Raw genomic sequence first — 25,406 nt, 5'->3', positions numbered from 1 at the left:
CTCCTGGGCTCAAGCAATCTTCCTGCCTCAGACTCCCAAAGTGCTGGGATTACAGGTGTGAGGCACTGCACCCAGCCCTAGTTAGTGTTTGAATCCCTATTTCTTTGGTGTTATAAAGCTGCCATACGTCCTAGCATTACATCTTTGATGCAGTAAGTCAGAGGACATAGAGCATTCATAGCATGTAAGAAGGATTTACACCAAGGTAAAACGATAATACAGATACTTGGCTCCATTTGTCTTCCTGGATATAGCATAAATGTCAGATTGGAGATTCTATCAAGTGTATTTATAAGAGCGAAATGGGATGCTAATATGCCTAATACCCGCAAAATTGTTAGTTTCTGGGTAGAAGGAAAATCCAGAGTATAAACATTTATCATAAATATTAGGCTTTCCAGTCTTTCTATACTTCCCCAAGTTGGAAACTCATCATTATTTCTGGCAAGAGCCAATGATTATTTTTCTGCCAGACTTCCTTTGTACAACTGAGAAGATCTGTTTTGTCAAGCAAAATAGAAGCACAACATTTTGTCTATGAGGTTGAAAGTGAAAGTAGTGTTTCTCACTGTTTTAGAGGAAATGCAAAATACAAAGAAGCAGAAATTAAGAAAACATTGTTAGATAAAAGATTAGAATGCGATAAACATGTGCCACTTTGACCACCAGTCAGATGTGACTCCTTTGTCCACTTGACCAACCAAATGGTCAACTTCTTCAGACTAGAGACTGTGGATAAAGACACTTACTTTTGGCTTTTGCCTAAGTCATCTGATTATGCTAGTGACTCCATATAACATTTGATGGCCATTTCACTTTTGAAAAAAAATCCAATCAGAAAGTCATGGTGATCTTTGAAAAAGGGTGGGGAAAACAAGGACATAATGGATACAAAGTTTATATCATTCATTTTCTAAAAATTCAATTTGAAGCTAGTGCGACATGCAAGACTACAGAGATAAAAGCTCCATTTAATCTTAATATTTTTCAAGAAATAAACGGGGTAGAGATTTACACAGGAGTTGGCAGTTTGGAACAGAGTTGACTAGGCATAAAAGCAATAGTATTAAAAATGTTTGTTTTTATTTTGTATTTTTGAGACTGGAAACTGATAAAAATTTCTGATTAGGAAACTTTGAGAATAGAGTCTTTCTTCTTTCCAAAATAACAAATGTCTTTTAGTTTGAGAGCTCCAGCTGTGGCAACAAGAATGATAAATGCTTTTGAGAAAATTAGCAAGGTTTTGCCCCACTTAAATGGTTAACAGTAACAGCAGCACAGACCCAAACTTGATAAAACTTTGGTACTTGTTATTTGGACTAAAATTTTGTCTCACTCGATTCAGACACTTAAATGGGAGTTTTCAGTTTATCCTGCCCACTGATTCATAACTGGGAGACAGATTCATGGGAAGGCAGCATTGGACACATACTCCTTCTCTTGCTGAGAACCACCAATATAATCTAATTCTCTTTTTTTAGGTGAGAGAAGCAGAGGCCCAAAGGAATATTGCAAATACCCAAGGTCACCCTGTCAGGAGTGGCAGAATAGGGCTGGAACAAGGACTCTTTTCTCTGGACAGCTTGCACCTACAATCCTTTCCATCTTGCACCTACAATCCACTCGAACACTGCAGCATGGAGGCAGACTCCTTGCCAACGGGTATTGTCGAGAGCTTCTTCCTACCATCATTTGTGAGTTTCATCAGCTCCCAACCCTTTGTGTCTCAGATTCTAAACTTTCTTTCTTTGACCAGAACTCAGCCATAGTAGAACTGGATTTATGGATGGGATTAGAGATATGTCTTATCTGATGTGACAACTCCAAAGAATCGGTAGTGCTTTAGAGACATCAGAAGGCTCTATAGAACTCAACAAGAGTACCATGTAAAATTCATGATGTCTGGATGTGTGAGGGATAGGGAGGCATTGCTATTTTTGACTTTGATCTATCCTTTAGGCCCAGAAAATCTTATATTTATAGACAGAGGGGATCCAGGCACTGGAGAGTTGTTCCTCCATAGGGATGGGAGCCTAATGTTTTAAAAAGCTAACAGTGAAGAGTCTAGTGGCTTTTTATAATTTGTACTAGTCACTCTTCACTTCTGGCTCTTCACCTGCTCTGACATGATGGAAATAAAATAAGTTAGAGATAGCTGTTTTATTAGAGCTGGAAGCTCCTATTACTCCAACTACAAATGTCACTTAGGTAAGTTTTAAATGTATTTTAAGGAAATATAGATATAAGTATACTTGTAACGGTGGTTGTGATAAAGGAGGAAAGGGTAAGGGTATCCACAGTTGGCTTGAAACTATAATTTCAATGCTTATAATAATTTTTGGAAGGACTTGAAGAAATAAGTCCATTAAAGGCTCAAGTAAGATGGTAACATGCAGTACATTCATAGTTGCACTATTTGTAATAGCGCCAAACTGGAAAGTTCTCAAGTGCCCATCAACAATAGGATGAACAAATTGTAATAAGTCCCACAATAGAACATTATTCTGCAATGAGAATGAAAAGATCCACAATCAGCACAATACAGAGGAATCTCACAAATGTAAGGCTGAGAGAAAGAAGCCAGGCACAAAAGAATACATACTGATTGATTCTATCTACATAAAAGACAAAACCAGGCAAAGCTAGTGAATGATATTAGAAGTCAGGATAGTCGTTGTTCTGGGAGTAATAAAGTGACAAGGAGGTGCTTTTAGAGTGCTGGTACTGCTCTGTTTCTTACAGGCGCTGGCTACAGGGCCATTGTTCAGTTAAAGTTAAGTTTATTGAACTGTATACTTATGCTTTATGCAATTTATGTACATATGTTATAGTATTTCTGTAACTTTTTTTTTAAAGGCAAATGGGCATTTTTCAAGAGACAGGGAACTAATACTCATCATTTAGATAGAAATTCCCTGCTTTCATCTTTTGTTAGGAAAAATAAGAATTTTGGAAGTGCTCCTCTTTTGTAAAATCTTAATCAGGTAATGAACGAAAATAGTCAATACAACAGGAAAAGAGAGGAACAGAAGCCTCAAAAGATGAATTCCTATCAAGCAGTAAACAGTTCTTTTCCAGAACTCTTTGTGACTTAGAATTCTAGAAGGTCCATCAGAGGCCTCCCATTTCTATTCAGAAATGCACTTCTAAAGTTAGACAGTTGTCACAGTCTTAGGGAGCAATGAGTTCACAATTTCAATTTATTATCAAAATATTTCCATCTGATGACAAACCTGAAAAGACAGGAGATGCAGAGCTACATAGGTGCAGATTTGCCCTTTTATCAGAGACACTCTCAGGGACAGATTTAATTTTGAAAGTCCAATTTGAAAACCACAAGTATATATATCTCTAGACAACTGTCCAATGGCAATTTTTACCCTAAAGTTTGTGCTTAAATCTTTTCATCAATATGATTTATAAGTTTAAATAGTCTCAAATTTTCATCTGTATATCGCTTTACAGATCTTGGTTCACAACTGTTTATTTTAAGCTGAAACTTCAATATTCATTGATTACCTATAATAATAGTTACTCATAAATGTAGTTAATAATTAAATATAAAAATTATTATTTTTACATTTATATAAATCTCTGAAAAATACCAAGTTTTGAGAGATAGAGCAAGAAATTGCTTAGAAAATTGCAGGAAGCCTGAAGAATCTCAGCATCAGTCAAAGCAGGTACAACAAAAAACAATTTTAGACATTCATTTTTTGCTTTAAGAGTGCTTAAAATAAATGATCACAGAATGATTAACTGATGTATGGCAAAAATGAGTTTAAAACTATGTAAGCTCCAAGGCCCCAATGTGTATAAGAATTCTTTGGAAGGATTTTGAAGGACTGTAAATCTTGCAAATAAAAGTAAAAACTAGTAGTTAGGCAATGTGTTTTAAACTATAGTGTCACCTACTGTTCTTCTGGTGCCTAACTGTATTCTTCAACATCTTCTTTTCCTTTTTGATTAGAAATCTTGGTCTACCTCAAAGGTTTTGCATTGTTTTCTAGGGACATCAGCAAACTGGTAGACCATATGAGAAACAGAAATAAACAGTAATATTATCTTTAGAAATTAAGCATTATGTACACAGTGAGAAGTGATTGACTTGATAGACCTTAGACCCCCTTCCTCCCTCCACACCCTTTCTAGAACAACCTAATGTTATCTGTATTGTGATGGTGCCCTCTCTGTTAATCACCCTCAAGTCAGTACAGTGACCCCTAGGGCCCATTTTCTTTCGATTAGAGAATTCCCCATTTCTGCGGTGTTGGCAAGTCTAGCCAAGGGCTGCAATGCTTCTTTTGAAGATCACCAAACCCGGCACTTCTTTTCTGGATTCATGTATGAATTCTTGCGGCAGTGAAAGGCTTCTGAAAACTCTGCAGAGTTCTGCAAAGTCCCAATAATCCTTTGAAACAAACAAAAAAAGTCACCGTCAGCATTTGATACTCACGTCCATACCACACTGGAGCCCTGAAGCATTTCCCTCTGCAGGTCAAGTGAATGAATTTGGAATTTAAAGTTAAACTTAAAATAACCTGGTACAATGAGTCAGTGCCTTCTCATTAACAGAATTTTTAAATGGAGAAGTAACAAAGAACAGGAGTTAAAAGCAATTTGGGAGACAGACTACATGGCTTGAATCCTGCTTATGAAGCTTCTTTGTGCCTTGGTTTCTGCACAATAGAACATGCATCTTAAGGTTGTCATGGAGAGTTAATAATTTATAAGCATTATATGTGTTTGTAAAACATGAATAATTCACATTTGAAAATGCAGGTATTTGGAGTTGTATTATAATAAGAGTTTGGTCAAAGAATATAATCATGATTTCTCACTATGTCTTGAAAGGGCTCACATAATGACTTAAATATAATAGACTTTAAATAGATATTTTTTACTGCTTTGATAGAGGATTATTTTCCTTTTTTCCAAAAGGGCTCCTTAAATATCAGAAGCTGGATTCAGCTTGAATAACTGGAAAGGGCTGGCAAAATGCCATTTTCCTCTTATCTCTGACCCCAGTGGGCAAAAACAACACAGTCCAACTCACTATCTGCACCTAGCAGTGTTTGAGGGGAGAGATGGGTCAGTACATTGATGCAGAGGTGATGTTTTCACACCCACCCTGAACCCTGAACCACCTCCTTCCCTTCTCTTCCTGCTGAGGCCAGCCTACCATGCTTGCTTGGGTTGGGAGGAGGGGCCTAGAGACAAGTTGACTGGTTTGGAAGGACTAGGCACAAATGACAGGTGAGTCCATTTTGATTTATGGAATTCTCCCTACGTGGCAGGTGTACTACCGTGTGTACATCTTAGGACTTCTCTCTCCTCCAACCATTCTCCACACCACAGTCAGAATGATCTGTAAAATTTAAATCAGATTCCATAATCTCAGATTTAAAACCTTCCATGGACTTGAAGGAAATCTAAACTCCTGTCCATGGCCTCCAATGTCCTCCTGATGGCTCCAGTCTCCTCTCTAGCCTCCTCGTGGTACATTTCTCTTCCTGTTCCTCCTTAGGCTCAAACTATGCTGACCTACCTTCAGTTCCTCAAACCAGCCAAACCCTGTCCCTCTTCACAGCCTCCTGCTACCTGCAGACCCTACTCCCTGGAAAGTTACTCACCAGTCAGTACATGGCTAACTCCTCAGCCTTCATGCCTTTGCTTAAATATTCCCTCCTTGGCCCCCTTCTTTGAATGCCATCTAAACTAACTCCTCTTACAGGGACTATCCCTATCAAAGCACTTACCACATTTACAATGATTTGTTCTCCTTTTTTACTTCCTGACACACCCACTAGACTAATTTCTATGAGGGCAAAATACAGCCTTTCTATCCTTGAGTTCCACATCTGTGGATTCAACCAAATGCGGCTGAACATATGTGGGGGTAATATTTTGTCTACTGAACGTATGGACTTACTTTTCTTATCATTAATCCCTAAAGAATACAGTATAACAAATATTTACATAGCATTTACATTGTATTAGGTATTATAAGTAATCTAGAGGTGACAAAGTATAGGAGGGAGAAGGTGTATAGGTTATATGCAAATACTACACCATTTATATCAAGGAGTTGAGCATCCACAAATTTTGGTATCTGCAGGGAGCCTGGAACCAAACCCCCACAGATGCTGAGGGAAGATGCTGTACTGTGTATGTCTTGCTCACTGCTGCACCCCCAAAGTCCAGCACAGGACTCAGTACATACTGAATGAATTAACCTGTGACCTGGTTGGTCACAGTGATTACCTATAGAGAAGCAATAGGGCATTAGGAAGAAAAACACGACTTAGTGTTTCTGTTGTTTGTTTGATATTATGGACCAACTGGAAGGGAAAGAAAGCATTTTCTTTCCCTTTCCTCATTCCAGAAAAGAGAGATCCATATGGATTTTTTGTAAGTCTGACTTTCTAATATGTCACCCATCAATGCATCAACTAACTTCTCTATCCCTTTCCACCACAACTCCCCTATCTTTCATGGAGGATGTAATCTTTTCTGGTTGTTTGTTTTTTAGGATTCCTAGAGGAGTCTTAAAGATGAAAAATAATCTCCTGGTGTGGGAGAGTTGAGGTGAAGTGGAGTCAGAAGCTGGAATTTATATATTAGTCCACTTGTCAGGGAGATGATTGGCCTTCCCAAGAATGGGGTAGGTTCCAGTAATGGCAGGTTGTGTGAATGACAAGAAGATGCTTCCTGCTCTGAGCAAGGCCCTGAGAGGCCCTCTGATAGCATGGCGTGTGGTTGTTGGAGAACCTGGACATGAAGAGTGGAGGCTCTGGAACTCATGAGCATTGGAAGGAAATGGAACCACTGACTCCAGCTGGAGCATTTGGACTGTAGGGATCTCAGCAGTGACCACAGTGGGCTGAAGATGGAGGCTATTCTCTAATTTCTATGCCTGTGTGATGATTTCAGATTCCTGAATAACCCTGAAAGAGTACATTGAAAAACCACTGAAAGTAAATGGCTCATCTCCTAGCTTGGTCTAAGAGCTCAGAGTTTGGCTTAATTTGATTTAAAAAAACAAATGTCCAGGCCGGGCGCGGTGGCTCACGCCTGTAATCCCAGCACTTTGGGAGGCCGAGGCGGGCGGATCACGAGGTCAGGAGATCGAGACCATCCTGGCTAACACGGTGAAACCCCGTCTCTACTAAAAAAATACAAAAAATTAGCCGGGCGTGGTAGCGGGCGCCTGTAGTCCCAGCTACTCGGGAGGCTGAGGCAGGAGAATGGCGTGAACCCGGGAGGCAGAGCTTGCAGTGAGCCGAGATCGCACCACTGCACTCCAGCCTGGGCGACAGAGCGAGACTCCGTCTCAAAAAAAAAAACAAAACAAAAAAACAAAAAAACAAAAAAAACAAATGTCCATTTCTTACATCTGAAATATTGAAAAACAAATTCACTATTTGGACCATGTGAGAGTACAAGAAGTCTGCAGTCTGCAAACCAGAAGATGGCCCTCACCAGAACCTGATCATGCTGGCACCCTGATCTTAGACTTCCAGTCTCCAGAACTGTGAGAAACAAATTTCCATTGTTCATGAGCCAAAAAAAAAATCACTTCTATAATGTAGTCAAAAGTGACTGTTTATGTAGGAATTAAAAGAGCTTAGAAATTAGGAATTTGCATTGGTCTTTAGTCTTTCAGGTTGCGGGACTCAAGGATTCTTTATGTTAGAGAGGAGCTTTGATTCATTAATGCAACCTTCTTCCCAATTCAGGATGCCTAGCTACTGGCTAAAGACGGTCATCCTGTCATCCTGGGCATTCCTCACACTAGGGAGCAAGCTCCCTGGTTGACAGGGTAAGCCATGAGCGTCACTGACTGGAAGAGTTGCATGTTTTTGTTTTTATTTTATTAATTTTTTCCAAAGGATTCTGTCTTAGATTTAATCATATGGGAACAAGTACTTCGGTAATAATGTCCAAACCCACGACTTAATTCTATATTTTTCTTAAAAAGTATTTTTAGGATTTATATTTATAAATCTCAAAATAAAGTTAAAACAACAAACAAAAAACACCTAAAAGAAAGAAACGTCTTCAGATAACACTGCGGAGAGTGGGCACTGCAGAAACACTCAGCCTGGTGTGCACTCAGCTCTCCATGCCCATTCTGCCCATCCTCTCTCCATCCAAAGATTCTACCTAATTTGATCCTGAATAGATCAACAACACACTAGGGCTTCACTTACTTTCTTAGTTAACATTTGGTGTTTATGACATCAAATCTTTGAATAGATCATCTATTTTTTCTGAGACAGGGTCTCGCTCTGTCACTCAGGTTGGAGTGTAGAGGCACGATCACGGCTCACTGCAGCTCACTGCAGCCTTGACCTCCTGGGTTCAAGCAATCCTCCTGCCTCAGCCTCCCAAGTAGCTGGAACTACAGGCATGTACCAGAATGCCTGGGTAATTTTTTTGTTTTTAATAGAGACGAGGTCCCACTATGTCACCCAAGCTGGTCTTGAACTCCTGAGCTCAAGTGATCCTCCCTCCTTGGCCTCCCAAAGTGCTGGAATTAACAAGTGTGAGTGACTGTGCCAGGCCTAGATAATCTATTTTGAAAAGTGAATACATTATCAATAAAACACCTTTTTTCTAAGAGTGAGATCACATTACGTGAATTATCTTCTGTTATTAGAAGATATGTACATGAATTTCATGCTTTACAAAACTGTGTGCTTGTGTTTCTAATAACAGAAGATAATAAAGCTTTTATTAATTATTTCTTAAGGTGATTTACTTGAAATTTTTACTTTATTATGTAAAATAACTTATTGTACTGCTGATGTTTATTCCCTTGGCAAACAGTTACTTGTATTAAAAACATCTGAGAGATTTGGCATTGGGACCAAGAATGGACTTTATATCCTATCTGACTATTCCTGCCTACTACAATTGGACTTCTGAATTACTGTTTGCAATTAATGGGTCCTCAGACAACCTTTTGTTAATTCTTGTAAATGAATGACTTGGCTACAAAGTTGACTGCCTTCATTCAGGAATAAGGTATCCAATCTTCATCATTAATTAATTTTTATGATTCTTTCAAAGCAAAGTCATATTGATGAGTGTATGTTCTGCTATACAGTCATAAAGAAATAAATGCTGTAATAGATTTCTAGTTATCAGCTAAAGATTGGAGGGGCTAACAGAAATTCTACAAAACTCACTAAAATCTATGTTCATATCTATAAATATCAGGAACCAATGCTAATATTGAAGGGAAATGGAAGAAACAGAAGAATTTCAAAGAGGGCTTATTAGCATGCTAAATTACAGAGTTATGAAGGAACAAAATAGCCATATTAGTTGAACATGTCTATATAAAACACTAGACAAAATATTCCTTCAAAATATTAGAAATTAAGCTGTGAGAAACATTTCTTGCTTTGATAGTGGTGTCAGTTCTAAAAGTGCCCTTTCTTCCTGACTGGAAGATAATGTTGAGTAATCTAAGCACCTAAATCATTTTGTCTATTTGGACTTGCTTTACAAAATTATCAGACCCTTACATATCATATAGAAAATTACATCTAAATAATTTTAGAAACATATTTATAGATTACATATAAATATTATAATAACTATTCCCTGAAATGACTATAGATGGCTAACCAAAAACTGGATTTCCAAAATGAAGTTAATATTTAAATTATAGATTCAATTTCTAGACTATTAAAAGAAAAATGTTTTTGGATTAAATACCATTTAAATTTAACAAAATGTTTTCTGAGCTAATCAAAATGGAGGAATTAGGGAACTAAAGGCAGGCAATACAATAATAGGAAAGAAAACTAGGAAAGAAACAAACACACAGAAAAACCCTACTAAAAACCCAAAATAAGTCAAAAAGCATCACAATTGGTATAAGAATAAATAGCTCCACAGGCTAAATTAATAAACAGTAAAACCATAACTAATAATCATAAAGTAGTCTGTGTCATCAAAATTTTAAAAAAGGTTAGGCTTTTTTTTTCAGGATATTGTTTTAAGGCAGGAAGGTAGAAATGTGTTTTTAATAGATAAATTTTAATCCAGTGGTTAAGATAAAAATGTTAATACTTAAAAGAGACAAACTTTACCTATCAAAACTTAATTTGCAACCTCTCATTCTCTGAGGATGGTAGATATGCTAGGTATTACAATAATATTACTGAAATTCACCTAGGTTTTTATGACATATGTTTTAGTTTATGGAGATATGCAGGGCAAACCCTTGACAAATTAGGTTGCATGGTGGTTTGTATGAGCTTATAAATGCTAGCTGCTATCCTTAGAATTAGATTCTTATACCTTAACTTCTAAAGTTTATTTTAAAGTACATAAATAAAGCTTTAGTCAGGAAGAATAAAACAACAATAGGTTAGACATAGCAAATATGGTTTTATGATGCAACTTTGTATCAAGTGTATTTTGCCTTTTGTTTTAATACTATGGCTATTTAAACATAAGGTTACAAATCTCTCTCTAATTCAGAAATATTTCTATATAACCACCAAGCACAATTCTTAAATAGCAACTCGATATCTATTAGTTTTTAAAGTTTTTTTAAAAAATATGTTTTACTTTGTACAGCCAGGAAGTGGCCTGTTTCCAAAACTAAATGTAAGCTCAACCTTTTGCCAAGAAAATCTCCTTACCTCCAGAGAAAATAATAATTTCCTTGACAAAAGGTTGGCATTCCATTTACCCATTCCATTTACCCTTCACACACACACACACACACACACACACACGCTTCTGTTGTTATGAATGAAAAATAGTCGATGAGGGATCTTTGGAACCAGAACAACAATAAAGACTTAAAGATACAAATAATTTAACTTATTTATAGCAAAATATTGTTTTCAGTTTAAAATTGGAGCTAGAAAACAGTTATATACTTATCTACATTTTACTTAACTGCTGATCAGTTACTAACATTCTGAAATGTGCAGAACATAAGAAATGAGCACCAAAAAAGCCTTGACTGATAGGGAACTATTACAAAACGCGTAAGAATTCTTATTCTGTTCATACCTCTTGTCTACAAATAATCCTAGTATGGACTTTCAAACACACACACACAAAATAGGCTCTTCATTTATATTAACGTTAATCCTCTAGCAACTCTCATGATAATTTAATCCTTATTTTACGTATCAAGAAACTGAGGTACAGAGGTACATTAACAGCTAGTAAATGGTGAAGCCATGGTTGGAACTCAAGTGTTTCTTACCTCAAAGCTTAAGTTCACTTTAGTAAGGAAAAAGACAACTTAAAAAAAATTAAAACTAAAAGTTTTTTGAATAAACCACAATGGGAATTAATCCAGTCACTTTTGTTGCTCATTACCTATAAAGCAGTTAATTTGAATATCTTAGCAGAACTAAATTTAGCTTGGATTACAGAGATAATAGGCATACCATAAGCAGTTATTGAGTGAATGAATATTGAAAGAAATGTTAAGGCAAATACTAGATGATGATGATGATGATGACAATGATGATACTAACAAGCTGAATAAATTCTTTAATTTTTAAATGAGCTACTTTATTGCTTCATAATTAAATGTGTTTTTCTCCATAATCGAATGTGTTTTTTCCCAGGAGTAAATGATCTGGGCAGTATGCTTACATTCATTTTATGTAGAGCTTTTGAAATTTAGCCCATTAGTTCTCTTTTGTTCTCAAATTTCATTTTCCAACTACCCTACAAAATTTTTAGGTTTTTTTTTTTTTAACTTTCTTGCCTGAGAGGTGTTGTTGATCAGCAAATGAGTGACTAAGCGTTCTAGTACATGGGAAAGGGGTAGCATTAGGAATTCAGTTCTTAAACAAATACATAGGATCTATGATTTAACATTCAAATGTTGGTTGGAATGACTCTCTTCAATCATTGTTCTCTTTGATTTTCTAATTTGGGAAGAACTTTAACTTCTTCTAGCTCAGTTTTCTACTCTGTAGAGCATTTTTCTCTCACATCCTTGATGGGCTGTGCTTCAATGTACTCTCTCCTGAAGCTTTGGGAATAATGTTATTCCATATTGAAGAACCTCTAATTAGTAGAAAGTTTCCTTTATGTTGAAATTTTTCTTTGCAAGTTGGAGCTCATTGGGTCTCGGCCTAAACCATTCACAGCCTCTTAGAAATGTCTTTGTGCTAGCTTTAAATTGAGCCACTGTTCTGAGGCGACATCTTTGTTGGAATAGATCAAGCCCTGAGCCTTGTAGATTCTAAGGAATTATAATTATTGTAGATTCTAAGAAAGAGAGTGGCCAAGGCTATGCTTATGTAGAATGCTCCAATGTGTTCTCTCGATCCTACCTTTGACTCTCAAAAAAAAAAAAAAAAAAAAAAAAAAGCACTGAATTTCCAAATGTAAAAGAATCAGAGTTAGAAAAGTCTAAATTCCAAATGTGGAAGCAATGGACCCAATATAAGAGCACCTTGATTGCTGTTCATACCCACGCACCTGAAATTGCCTGGACTGTGCACATCTGTTTTAATGGAGTTAACCGCATACTCTGGCCTATAGGTTCCACACCACACCTAGAGATAGGAATAGGAAAAGCAAAGCATGTACTCAGGTTCAATCAAGGATTATTTGTTTGAGCAAGTTGAGGGGAAGGAGAAAAATTAAATTGGAATTCTGCATTCCTCAACCATTCGCTCTTCAAATAATGTTCAATGAAAGGCAACCAGGAACATAGTTATTTATCATTAATATGATCCAACAGTCTATTATAAACAATGAAAGTGAATCAAGTCAAATGCTCTGTAAAACAAGGGAACTCAGCATGTGACATCTAACTTACTGTGAAATTATAACTCAAAATGGTTTTCATATCTATCAATCAAGAAAGACACAATACCTGTGCAAAGTTCAAGAAAAATAGTTGTTTGTGATTTAGGTCAAGTCCAGGAAGTAATTTTTCTTCGCCATTCTTTTTAATATAATTCTGATAGGCCTAGGCAGTTGATAAAATAGAAAAACAATAATAATAATTCCTAAGGTTATATATAAACCTATGTAAAAGATCATGCCACCAAGTAATTAACATTTTATGTTAAAATCACCCTAATAATACATTTAGTTATGGTAACCTACAACTATTTTATGGATTAGAAAGACAAATCAAATTTATTTACAAATGCTTTGAAAAGAAGAAGCTACTGAATAGTAGATGACAAGAGCCTGGCACATGTCAGGTGATCAATAAATGTCAATTGAATGAATGGATGGCCTAAATAAGTGATGAAAAACTTATCAAAATGTTGTTTTATAAATTGATGAATAAGACCAGTCAGGACAAATGAATTGCCAAGGAAGTCTGCAATTGCTACATTTAACTTAGTTACTACTATCTTAGCAAAATAGACTCACCAGACTAAGATCGAGTGATTCTTGCCAAGTCAAAGGATTCTCTTGAGATCCCTTAGAGGCCTAGTCTCCAATGAGTCTGAGGATAATAAAATGCAACTATTCTGGTCTTTTGAAGACAGGACAAAATGGACTGAGCCTCAGGTACATTTGAAGGAAAATATTTAGGTAATTTGAATGTCAGAAAATCCTCTTAATTCTTAAAGATTTATGCTACTGAAAAAAATGAGTTTCCCTCTACTAAATAAACTTTTAAAAGGAATTCATAATAAACGTTCTGAGATGTGTCATTTCCAATTTAATACAAAGGAAGGTGACCAACTAGATGAGCAGAAAATATATTTCATTTCTTCCACTTACCGTCAACATAGACTTACTGAACCTCTACTATGTAAAGATGCTGGGGATATGGGAAAGGCTTGCACCTGCTCCCTCTTAGAGAGCTCGCAATCTAGCAGGGGGGCAAGGCATTACACGTTAAGAATTTACATATTTCCAAAGTGTAATAAAATATTTGCACAATTGTAATTTGCTTCATCATTAACAATTCTGTACTTGCTCTAGGTGAGGATCTCCATGGGAGTACTATCAATCCCAACTTTGGCTGGATTTTATAGCAGTGATTCTCAATCTGGCTGTGTATTAGAATCACCATGGGAATATTGAGTGCCAATGCCTTCCACTTTCAGCCAAGATGGAATGATAGGGACTGGATTTAACTTCTTGCCGAAACAACTAAATGATGAACAAAATATTTAAAACAATGGTTTGCATAACACTGAACATCAGGCAAAAGGAGAATGACCCCTGAGAGATGTTAAACTTTACTCTCAGTGAGTCCCATGACTGCTGAGTTTATTGTCCTGAGAGTTTTCAGGCCATATCATAGGAGCAAACCAGTCAGAGCTGGGGGGACTCCTTGAGTTGTGGATAAGGAGCTGAGAGTTCAGGGACACCAAGAACAGGTTACCAAAGAGGAGAAAGCTACACAAAAAGAGAACCTCAGAGATTACAGATGGTCACCCTCAAGCATTCAGCTTAGTCTTGATCTGAAGATGTGTGTGAGCAAAATACCCAATGCTAGGAAAACAATATCTCAAAAGGATTAGAGATAACAATTTATGGTACTTACACAGGACAAGAATGGAAATCCCCAAGATTCACAGAGTAGATTCTTATCTCAGCAGTTGATAATAATGTCCCTAGACTGAACACTGTCCCCATCCCAACCAATAAAAGTTACAAAAGGAAGACCCAAAAGGATCAAACCATTTTCAAGGAATTTAACTGTATCCTAGAATAAAGCTCAAGAATATTTATAGGAACAAAAGAACATCCAGACCCAAAGAGGTAAAGTGCGGCCAGGCACAGTGGCTCACACCTGTATTCCCAGCACTTTAGGAGGCCAAGGCAGGTGGATCGCTTGATGTCAGGAGTTTGAGACCAGCCTGGCCAACACGGCGAAATCCCATCTCTACTACAAATACAAAAATCAGCCAGGAGTGGTGGCACATGCCTGTAATCCCAATTCTTGGGAGGCTGAGGCAGGAGAATTGCTTGAACCCAGGAGGTAGAGGCTGCAGTGAGCCAAGTTCGTGCCACTGCATTCCAGCCTGGGCGACAGAATGAGACTCCATCTCAAAAAAAAAGAGGTAAAATGCACAATGTCTGGCATCGAGTAAAAAAATTACTAAACATTCAAAGTAGCAGCAATCTACCATGCCCCTGGAACTGGTTGGACTCATTCTTTTGGAAACCTTGTAGCTGACTTAATCTCCCAAGCTTCACACTCTGATCATCTTTGGTCACTGACAAATTGCAGGCCCCATCAGTCACCTCTTCCTCCACTTCTCTGGTGCTTCCTCTTCCCTGACCCAACCATTGATGTTCACCTCCTCCACTCTAATCCAAACATTTCTATAATGAACAAATGATTCTACATCCTCATTCACTCCACTGATCATTCCATCCATCCTTGTCTTAGAGAAGCCTAGTTCTAGCCTAGGAACAAGTTGTTCCTTGTGACATCTCAAGTAGATGCTGCTCTTTCTCCTACATATGGGCTACTTCATAGTTGAGAAAAACACTCAAAATCATCTTCATTCCTTTTTGTTGCTTCCTAGACCATCATTCCTCCACCCTTTTATGAAATTCCCTGCTTTGTCTTATGCACATGGCATCCACCAGACTATTTTTTAACCCTTGCTCAGATCCTCAAATAATGACCTTTCATAAAGCATTCGTTGCTTTATCTCCAGCTCTTTGAATACTGCCAAACCTATTAAGCCTCAATGAATATGTATTGAATGCAAGAATGAATGGAAGGCTAAATGGGATTCTAACGGATGCTCCACTGTTAATAGTCCTCTGTGTATAATAGTGTGGTTGACTACAAGGCCATGTGCTGGAACCATATCACGTCAGTCCCTTACTGTATGATATATGAACTATGGTTTAATATGCCTGTGATTTACATTGATTTTTGTTCCCAAATGCTACTTCACCTGCTACAAAACTGAAGGTCCTGTTTCTTATATTGGTCAAAGACCCTGAAATAATCCTTCTTATGGGACATTTCTTCTAAAAAATTATTCCAGAGATTATTTCTTGGAAAAATGTTGCCTCCTTTGTGAACCTGCTCTCTCCTCATTTCAGTTGATATAATATTCCATGTTTTCTCTTTTTCTTGGCTCTTTGCAAACTTAAGTGTTCAGCTCCGTCACATCAATGTATTGACCCTTATGGTTAGCATATTCACCACTCTTTCTTCTCATATTTTTTTCCATTTTCTATTCATCATTTACTGCTTATATGAGTTTCTTTTTTTGCAAAAGGTTTTAAATGAATTATTAAATATGAGAAACATTCTAAATCACTAAAATGGAAAGAAAATCTTTTTTACTTACTCTGTATGCTTGACCAAGACCTCCATTATCAGCAATGTTTTCTCCCAGTGTATTAATTCCATTAAGCTGTTAAAAAAGACACTTTATTAGGATTGTTAAAAAAAAATCCCACCAATAATACACTTAAGATTGAACATGTCTAAAACTTTTCAAGAGAATGCTAATGACATACGTGCTGTCCACCTGCCAGGTCCCAGGAAAAGTTTCCATACTGATACACCATGCACTGGGATTGCTCCTTAAAGTTACTTGCAGACTGTTGAGTCCACCAGTCAACGAGGTCTCCATCTTTGTTAAAGTTTCTGCCTATAATATATTTATTTAAGTAAAATGGGAACTCATTGCAACAAGAATTATAAGATATCTTTAATTCAAAGTGCAAGGACTGAAATACTGCTGTGTGACAGAACATTAAATTAGGCAGGCGATGAGAGAAACTGTCATCCCTCCTCATCACAGAGTTGGCAAAGCCTGGACTGCCAGAGCTTTCTTTACTAATGCTTCTCAGCATTGACCCAGACATTTCACCCATTTGGCTCTTGATATCTCAGAAGAGGCCGCCAGACAAAATATTCTTGAAGTTATGCCTTGTTCTGTTGAATGGTTTTTACCTGACCCAAGTCTGTTTAGTTTGATATTCTGAGATTTTTTAAATGGCCAACATTTTTATTCTGGCATTTTTATATTCCTGGACCCTTCATAGGACACTGTGGACTCATAGTTTCCCTCTACTTCAAGCACACAAAAAAAGTCTTTTTCTCCTATAGCTTCCCTGCCAACCACAAACTACATCGATCTTTCTCCCTTTTGAGCTCCAATTGCATTTATATGTATCATGTGTTTTGACACAATATTACCATCTTTTTCATATTTGTCTATGACGTAGTGATTAAGAAAAGGGCTATGTAGCCAACCTACTTGAACTCACCTTCTGGTTCTACCAGTTCCTATCTTTGTTACCTTTGGGCAAATCTTTCATGTGTTTTTATTTTTTTCCACTTGGAAAACAGAAACAGTATTAGAACCTACCTGTAAAGACTGTTGCATAGTTTGAGTTAATAGACACTTAGTAAGTCTTTTTAAGAATTCTAACATTTCTGTCTCTTTTTCTTTCTCTGGCTCTCTAAAATGGGGATTAAGTATTTTCTCTCTATTGTTCTCTACTTTCTTTCCACTTGTGAATGAAATTTGTCATAGATTGAACTATCACCTCTTTACATATTTCATGTCTTTATTCCTCTCAGGAATTCAGCTTTGATTGAAACTCTAAATTGATTTTGCCATTTAGGGTGGCATTTAAGTGCCTAACTGTTTGCAAAGACTTGAACTAGGTAGTAGGTACAAGACGAAAAAAAAAAAAAAAAGGTCTCTTAAGCAGCTTAAGAGTCTTATGAGCACTTGGAGAGGCAATATTTTCTGATTTTACATCTGATTTGAAGACATAGACATGCAGCCTGTCCTTTAAGAGTATGACAAGATACGTCATATACAATCAGGAAACTAAGACCAAGTATTATCACTGCCGCTGACAAACACCATAGTATTTTCCCAATGGGAATATTTACTTCATTCTGCCAGAGTGTAAAGCACACATTGCTTAACTCACTATGATAATTTTTTGATCTCTTTAAGCAACAATTTAAAGGGAAAATTGAAAGTGTGGTGAAAATTAGAGAAATGATACATGTTTGAATAAATGTAGCTTTGTAGTAATAAATTATAATAACTCTCAATCAAATTTATGAGCATATACCTCAGCCAAAGGAAAATGTCAACTGCACTTTACCATTGTCATCGAAGCCATGGGTGATTTCGTGTCCTATGACCATGCCGATGCCCCCATAGTTCAATGAGTTGGACTGCTGGGCACTAAAGAAGGGGGGCTGCAGAATGCCGGCTGGGAAGACTACAAGGAGAGAAGATAGTTAGAGATTATTTGTGGCATAAGTTTTTAAAATTTTTATTTTCTTAGAGACAGTCCTCCCTCCTCAGTCTCCTGAGTAGCTGGGACTACAGGCACATGCCACCATGGCATTATTCAGTAATGGCAGGCTTGGGGTTGGCTTTGTGCTTGCTAAGCTGCTGTTCACTATGTCAGTTTCACTTAGTGATATAAAAAAACCTTCTGTAATAGAAACCAATGCAGGCATTTTATTATGGATGACAACAGAGTTCACCCTGGAGTGGTGCTATAATCTATGATTTATCATCACGATTCACTTTACAATCCAAGATTGTTTTGTGCTGTAAGGAGTTTGAAGCAAAGGGAAGTTATAACCTTCATTCAGAAGGTCCTTTCTGCCTTATAAATATTTGGAAGAAATAGTTACTCAGTAACACCAATATTATTTTTAATGTTATTGCAGAAATTGTATCCATCTACAATAATATCTTAAATAAGTATTGCCACTCAATTGAAGGTATACCTCAATCACATAACCTTACCTTATTTTCATCAAGGCACTTATGACTACCTCATATTCTATTTATTTCTTTATGATCACAGTCCTTCCTTTTCTTGTCTGCGCTAATCCTACCCCAGCTCCTCAAATATTAGCCCTTTGAGAGCAGAGATTTCTGTGTCTGTACATATATTTGTTTATTTTTTAATTTCATACATTTTTCTAGTTCATTATCTAAATGCCTAAAATTGAACAATGCCTAAAACTAGAATAGTACCTGGAACATAATCAGGGCTCAGGAAATGTGCTGAATCAATGAATAATCAATGATAAATAAATGAATGATCACCCTAACTTACTAATGTGTCCTACAGAGTTTAGTGAATAAATAAATGAATTGTAGTTTTCAGTATGTCTACTCTGACATCTGCATTAACTTGCTAACTTTCTCCATTCAGATGTCTCACAAATGTGTAATATTTAATGCATCAAACATCAAATTCATTTTCCCCTCTAGGCCCTCAGTCTTTGTATTATTTCTGCTAACGGCCCTTGAAGGGTCTCTATCAGCAAAAGTAAATGTTTCTACTTATCTTAGATGCCTCCTTTCTTTTACAGTCTTTTACAAGTCTGCTTAGGCAGAGGCTGGGTGAGGTAGCTTTCAGGAGCATCTTTATCTTCTCCTGTCAGTATTACTGTTTACACATACTCTCATTCCTTGTCTCAGGAATGACTTAATTTCCTAATCAGTCTCCCACTTTCTGTTTCACCCAACTACAATCTATTCTAAATCTAATCTACTCTCTGAATCTATCCTGTAGCCAGATTAAAGACAACTCTGGGCATCATCATTCTCCTGCTAAAAATCTTTGGAAGGCTTACCATTGCTCTCTAGCTAAACACATCTTTCTGGCCTATGGCTCCAGGGTCCTCTCCCACCTCTCCACCTCCATCATACCCTCCCCTTCCCTGCCCCATTCCAGTATCCTCTTATAATATATACTCTCATGAAATATATTTCACTATTTCTGAAATATACTAATAATGTGTCTTAAATACTAATACAAGATGGAGAGTATCTTCCCTTGGAATATATTTCCCCTGTTTAATGAAATTTTGGGTCATGTTATTTGGAGGTAACTAATCTTTGACCTTAGAAAGAAATTAAAATTAAATTAATTAAATGTTCATAGTTTAGTAATTCTATCTTTAATGGCTTAAAACTCTAGCATCCACTGAATAACTGAAACATTACTTTCTGTAATTAAAAAAAACCCTTCAGTATCAATACCTATTAAGTGCAAAGCCCTGGGTCATTGCTATGCAGGACATTAAGAAAATAAAACAAGGGCCCTGACCTTAAGAAATTTAAGATCTAGTTAACACAGAGTAGCACATGTTATTTCTTTGTCTTTCAGGAGGGCTGAACACAGTATAACCTTGCATGGGCTTCAGGGATAAATATTAGATATTTACAGAGAAGACTTCAAAAAGCATCTGAGCAATTTAATTGCTCCCCAGACCTCTACAAAAATTTGGAAAGTTGCCATAACATTCAAATGACACGACAACAAAAAAGTACTTTTGTCTTTAGAGAATTTTTATGAAAGTTATACCTCACGTGTAGCAGCCTGAGCTAAATGGAGCCATGAACTTATTTTTAGCTTAAAGTATAAAAATTATGTGCAGTACTTTATTAAGTTAAAGTGAATACTATCTCCCACACTATGTACTTTGATTAAAATCCACCCATTATATAAAATGCTGTTATGAAATGTGCTATCAAGACTAAATATTAACTATAAAGATCCTGCTGCTTTAATCATACCCTGATATGCCATTCTTCAGGCAAGTGATAAGACTTTTATGGTTCTTATTAAATATTAGTCTTCAAGTTCAACTTTGCTAATTATGACCTCCCCTTTTACTTTGTCAGCTAAATCTCCGTAAGGAGGATTTTCCCCACTAGCCTTATTGCTGTTACCTAGTAGGCATCACAACTGTTGTTTATAACCAACTGCTTAGTTGTGCATTTTTTATGTTCATGATTGTCAACAAGTTAGTTAATTAAATAAGTCATTGGGCCATGAAGCAAAAGACCATGTCTCCTCTTCCCCCTGTTTTTGCCTCCCCAGCACAACTTCTGTGGTTTATTTTCTGAAGGCTGCTAGCAATTCAATTTTAGAATATTTCATATGTAGCCTAAGGCTGCAATTAAGTAATTTTTTTGGTGGAAAATAATTAAACATTCTTTTTTTTTTTTTTTTTGAGACAGGGTCTTACTCTGTCACCCAGGCTGAAGTGCAGTGGTGTGACCTCAGCTTACTGCAACCTCCACCTTTCAGGCTCAGGAAATCCTCCCACCTCAGCCTCTCAAGTAGCTGAGACCACAGGCATGCATCACCATGCCCAGTTAATTTTTTGTAGTTTTTGGTAGAGATGGGGTTTTACAGTGTTGCCCAGGCTGGTATCAACTCCTGAGCTCAAGTAATCAGCCTACCTCAGCTTTCCAAACTACTGGGATTACAGGCATGAGCCACCATGCATAGTCTAAACATTCTTTTTATATTAAATGGAGTAACAATATGTTTGGAAACAGTCTTAATTTTCAAGTCTGAAAATAAAACTCCTAAGAATAAATAAGGCAATTTAGAAAATTTAACTATCTCAAGGTATTTATAGTCGACACAGACTGAGCACACTAAAGAACTTATACATTTGAGAAATTAAAAAAATTGATTTAAAAGATCCTTTCTGCAATTTTAATGAAAAAGGGGAATACACTAAATTATTTCCTTGACTGTGATTTTAAGGTTTAATAAGATGACTGAACAGCACCTAGAACTTACAGAGAACCATATGACAAAACATTGAAGCGCAGCTTTCCTAATGTCATGGCACAGGGGCCTTCTAGAGCTCCACGAAGTAAACATGCAAGGAAGAGGAACAGTGGATTAAGCACTTTTAGTTTGACTTCTTTCTTGGAAATTGACTTTTTTGTTGATATGAAGAGTAGGAATGCATACAAATTGGAATGTAGCCTACATGTGTGAGTTCTAACAAAATGGTGAAAACTGAATTAAGAAGTAGAAATTATTGATATGAGTAAGTCTCTATATAACAAAACAAGTTCTTTTTTTAACATAACAACATAAAATGACCAATCCCGTGAGAAAGTGTATGCAGTCTAATTTGGAGTATTTGTATGTCTATGTGTGTGTATGGAGGGAGGGGCTCACTTACGTGGCACATATTACTCTATACCAACCGTAATTTTATAATGGACATTATCCCAAATCCATTAAGACAGTGTTGCAGAAGACATGTATATAGGTAGGTATGTGTGTATTTATATACACATACACATTTCTTTTTCTTTCTTTCTTTTTTTTTTTTTTTGAGACAGAGTTTTGTTTTGTCACCCAGGCTGGAGTACAGTGGCATGATCTCAGCTCATTGCAACCTCTGCCTCCTGGGTTCAAGCGATTCTCGTGCCTCAGCCTTCCGAGTAGCTGGGATTACAGGCACCCACCACTACACTGGGCTAATTTTTGTATTTTTAGTAGAGATGGGGTTTCACCATGTTGGCCAGGCTGGTCTCGAACTCTTGACCTCAGGTGATCCACCCACCTTAGCCTCCCAAAGTGCTGAGATTACAGACATGAGCCACCACACCCAGCCCACATAAACATTCCTATCAAGAAAAAAGATGGAGATTTGACTCTTCAACTACTTTTAGTTAAGACAATCCCCACTTTGAAGATTTAAATTGTGAAAGAAAAAAAGTGTACATTTCAAGGATTTCCCTTCTTCTGCTGTTCAAGAACCAGACAAGCATATGAAAAGAGGTTAACAAGTGTTCTTATTTTATATTTCCATTGGATCCTTATTTTAAGGATCTTGGAAAAGGTCTTTTTTATATATTCAGAATTGTTATTATAGCTAATTCTTGATTTACCAGAGGATTATTGTTTATTTTGTGAAATAGACCACTATTGGGCCACTTTTACCTTCTTTTTCCTTTTTCTGTGTGCTTCTTTGGTTTCAAGACATTATACTCAAAATGAAAATATTTTCAGCTCTTCTCTGATCGGGGAATCCCTGAAGTGGGCCAATTTGGAGCCACCTCCAGGGGCTTGGGGTAATTCAGAATCAAACAAGGTCCTGTCTTGGCATAAATGCCTGAGCCTACTCTAGAGAAGGGCTGAAGGACTGAACATGCCAGAGTGGTCCTACTGAGGATGCACCAGCATGAGCTCCGATAGGATCCAGGGTCCTCCCTGGGCTGGACTGAAATGAAGCTGCATCCCTTATTCTGCTCTAATGCAGCACTACGGAGTCTAAGTTGCCTTGCTTTGACTTGGGATTCCATTGAAAGTTAATTATTACGTTTGTCTCAGTACCAAATGAACTAGACACTGACAGAACTACTGAATATTAAAAAGAGGGCTTCAAAGTGAAGACTCTCTAGAGATAAAGGCATTTTAAAACAAGATCTGAATGGTTTCAAATAATATATTATAAAGGACTGACTGCAAAGGTTCTGAGGAGTTGATTATTAAGCACGTTCTGGTATGGGTTTGGGTAATCATTTCCCTAGCCAGAAAGCATTAGCTTAGACTTTGAGCTAAGTAATTTTAAGCCAAGTAAACATATCTTACTTATTATTTATATGTTATACAAAACAGTCTTTTCTGGTTACTTTATATAATTCAGTTTCAGGTCATGTACCAACGTAAATTCCAGATGGATTCAGGTTTTACTCCAAAAACAGAAATCATAAAAATACTAGAAGAAACTGTAGATAACTTCTTAACCTAACTCTTTTTAGACTTGAAAGCAACGGGGAAAGGTATAATCAAACTTTAACATAAAAATACACAATTTATTTTAAGGTTAGTTTTTTTTTTAGCCAATGATAAATATCTTGTAAGATTTTTTATAATTTCTAATCTAATTGGTAATAGAATTCAATAAAAATGAGGCTTACAACAGACTCTGAGCTATAAGAAGAATGGTTTAGAATAATGCTGAGATTATCTTCTCTCTTAATTCTAGACCACGTTTAGAAATGAAGGGCAGGACTGAGTGTACCTGGAGAACTGAGTGCACCTGCAGAAGCTTGCTCTACTATTTGTTTAGAATATTTCTGGCAGTACTGAATCAGTTGAGTACCTTTCTAATGCTAAAAACCCCCTGAAAAAAAATGAGCCAATGTATGTGATAAGTGATATATGTGAGCCAATGTATGTTCAAAGATGTCCAGGCCTTCCCAAGAAGAAGAAAATATTTTTGTCATATTATGTCACTCAGTTATTCATCATATATGATAACTTATTCATGTGTTAATGTATATATATGTCTGTAATAATACTATAAGTGAACTTATGAAATTTTTTCTTTTTTGATCAATTGTGGCTAGGTAAATACAATTTCATACGATTCAATCGAATATAATTGAGATTCCAACTTTCTAAACCCCTTGGAGCCTTCCTGAATGAAGATGACACAGAATAGGATCATCTCTCACAGAGCCAGCATACAGAATTGCCAGGAGGACTGGATCTGTGAAAAGTTGGCTCTTGAAACCTTAAACCACTTTAAGAAGCTAATGCTTAATGAGTCTTAAAGTCAATATGACTTTATATAGATATATTCAAGGGACTTTAAAAAAGGTACTTAGAAATAAAATAAAAATATTTAGAAATAAGATAAACCATTTTAGATATAAATAAGAATATTGTAAAAGAAACAAAACTACTTAACGTGATTTGTACCAATCTGAATTTTCCCACTATAGTGAAAGAAGGCACACGGATGCATTTACTTTCAAGAAATGCATTCAATAGAGCAATAACTCAGCCTCAGCTGTGCTTGTTTAGAGGTATTGTAATTGGTCATACAATGCACTACAGGTTGGGAACAATAGAGAAATATTAAATAATTATTTAAGAATACACCTTACCTATCTGATTTCTTCCTGAAGAGTAAAATGCATTGACTACAGCTGCTCCACTTATCCACCTGTAGAAAACATAAGAACTCTTTACAAATGATACTGCATTATCTGATTCAACCCACTCACACAATTAAAGCATTATTACCATTCCTAGATGAATCTTAACTTTCTGTTTGAAACATGATCAACAAATTAAAATTAGTTCACTAGGTGAGAGCTCATTTGAAAGCATTTCTATTTCTTGAAAAACATCAGCATATATTCAAGTCTGTAATCTTTTATTTTATTTACATGGATTTTTATGGAGGCCTCTGATGTTGCAAAACCTATTAAAATGTATCACTTCAGAAATTGCAATGGGTTAAGATTGTATTGAAATTTATTTAGCTTTATGTTCCTGATACTAGGTAACTATGACAACGATTCTGGAGCAGTCGACAGAATACTGAAGTGTGGGTCATTAAAACTTCAGATCCAAGTATATTAAAAATAGTTAATTCCTGGTTTACAAAGAACCTTTTTGGGAACTAAGATATCTCAAGTAGTTGTCTTAGAGTAATATGTCTCTGATTATTGCCATTTAAAAGTGTTTTCAAAAACTACAACATTCCAGCTAATTGAGCAAAGATATATTTTTGTATGACTTTAAAATGAAACCCAGGTCATTCTTAAGTAGATTTGTCGGTCTGTCTGTCTGTCTATACCATGTCTAAGGCTCTGTATAGAACCCAGAGATTTTATAAAATACAGTTC

At 36.5% G+C, this 25,406-nt stretch overlaps 1 protein-coding gene across 10 annotated transcripts in view; it reads right to left on the bottom strand.

Annotated features, from left to right (window-relative positions):
• Positions 1–1,061: 1,061 nt before the first annotated feature.
• Positions 1,062–25,406, bottom strand: part of MME (membrane metalloendopeptidase) — a 99,426-nt gene continuing 75,081 nt past the window's right edge. For all 10 annotated transcript variants that reach the window (XM_001148665.6, XM_054681200.1, XM_001148532.7 and 7 more), the window contains 7 exons: positions 24,660–24,718; positions 18,079–18,198; positions 16,465–16,598; positions 16,293–16,358; positions 12,878–12,973; positions 12,478–12,554; positions 1,062–4,411 (listed from right to left, as the gene is read on the bottom strand). In XM_001148665.6, the coding sequence (XP_001148665.1) occupies positions 4,312–4,411; positions 12,478–12,554; positions 12,878–12,973; positions 16,293–16,358; positions 16,465–16,598; positions 18,079–18,198; positions 24,660–24,718 (652 nt within the window). In that variant the 3' untranslated portion in view covers positions 1,062–4,311. The remainder of the gene's footprint in view (positions 4,412–12,477; positions 12,555–12,877; positions 12,974–16,292; positions 16,359–16,464; positions 16,599–18,078; positions 18,199–24,659; positions 24,719–25,406) is intronic.

Source organism: Pan troglodytes, chromosome 2, assembly GCF_028858775.2.
Source record: "Pan troglodytes isolate AG18354 chromosome 2, NHGRI_mPanTro3-v2.0_pri, whole genome shotgun sequence".
NCBI classification, from domain to species: Eukaryota; Metazoa; Chordata; class Mammalia; order Primates; family Hominidae; genus Pan; species Pan troglodytes.
The sequence above is the reverse complement of the archived record's forward strand: the minus strand, read 5'-3'. Positions and strand labels throughout refer to the sequence as shown.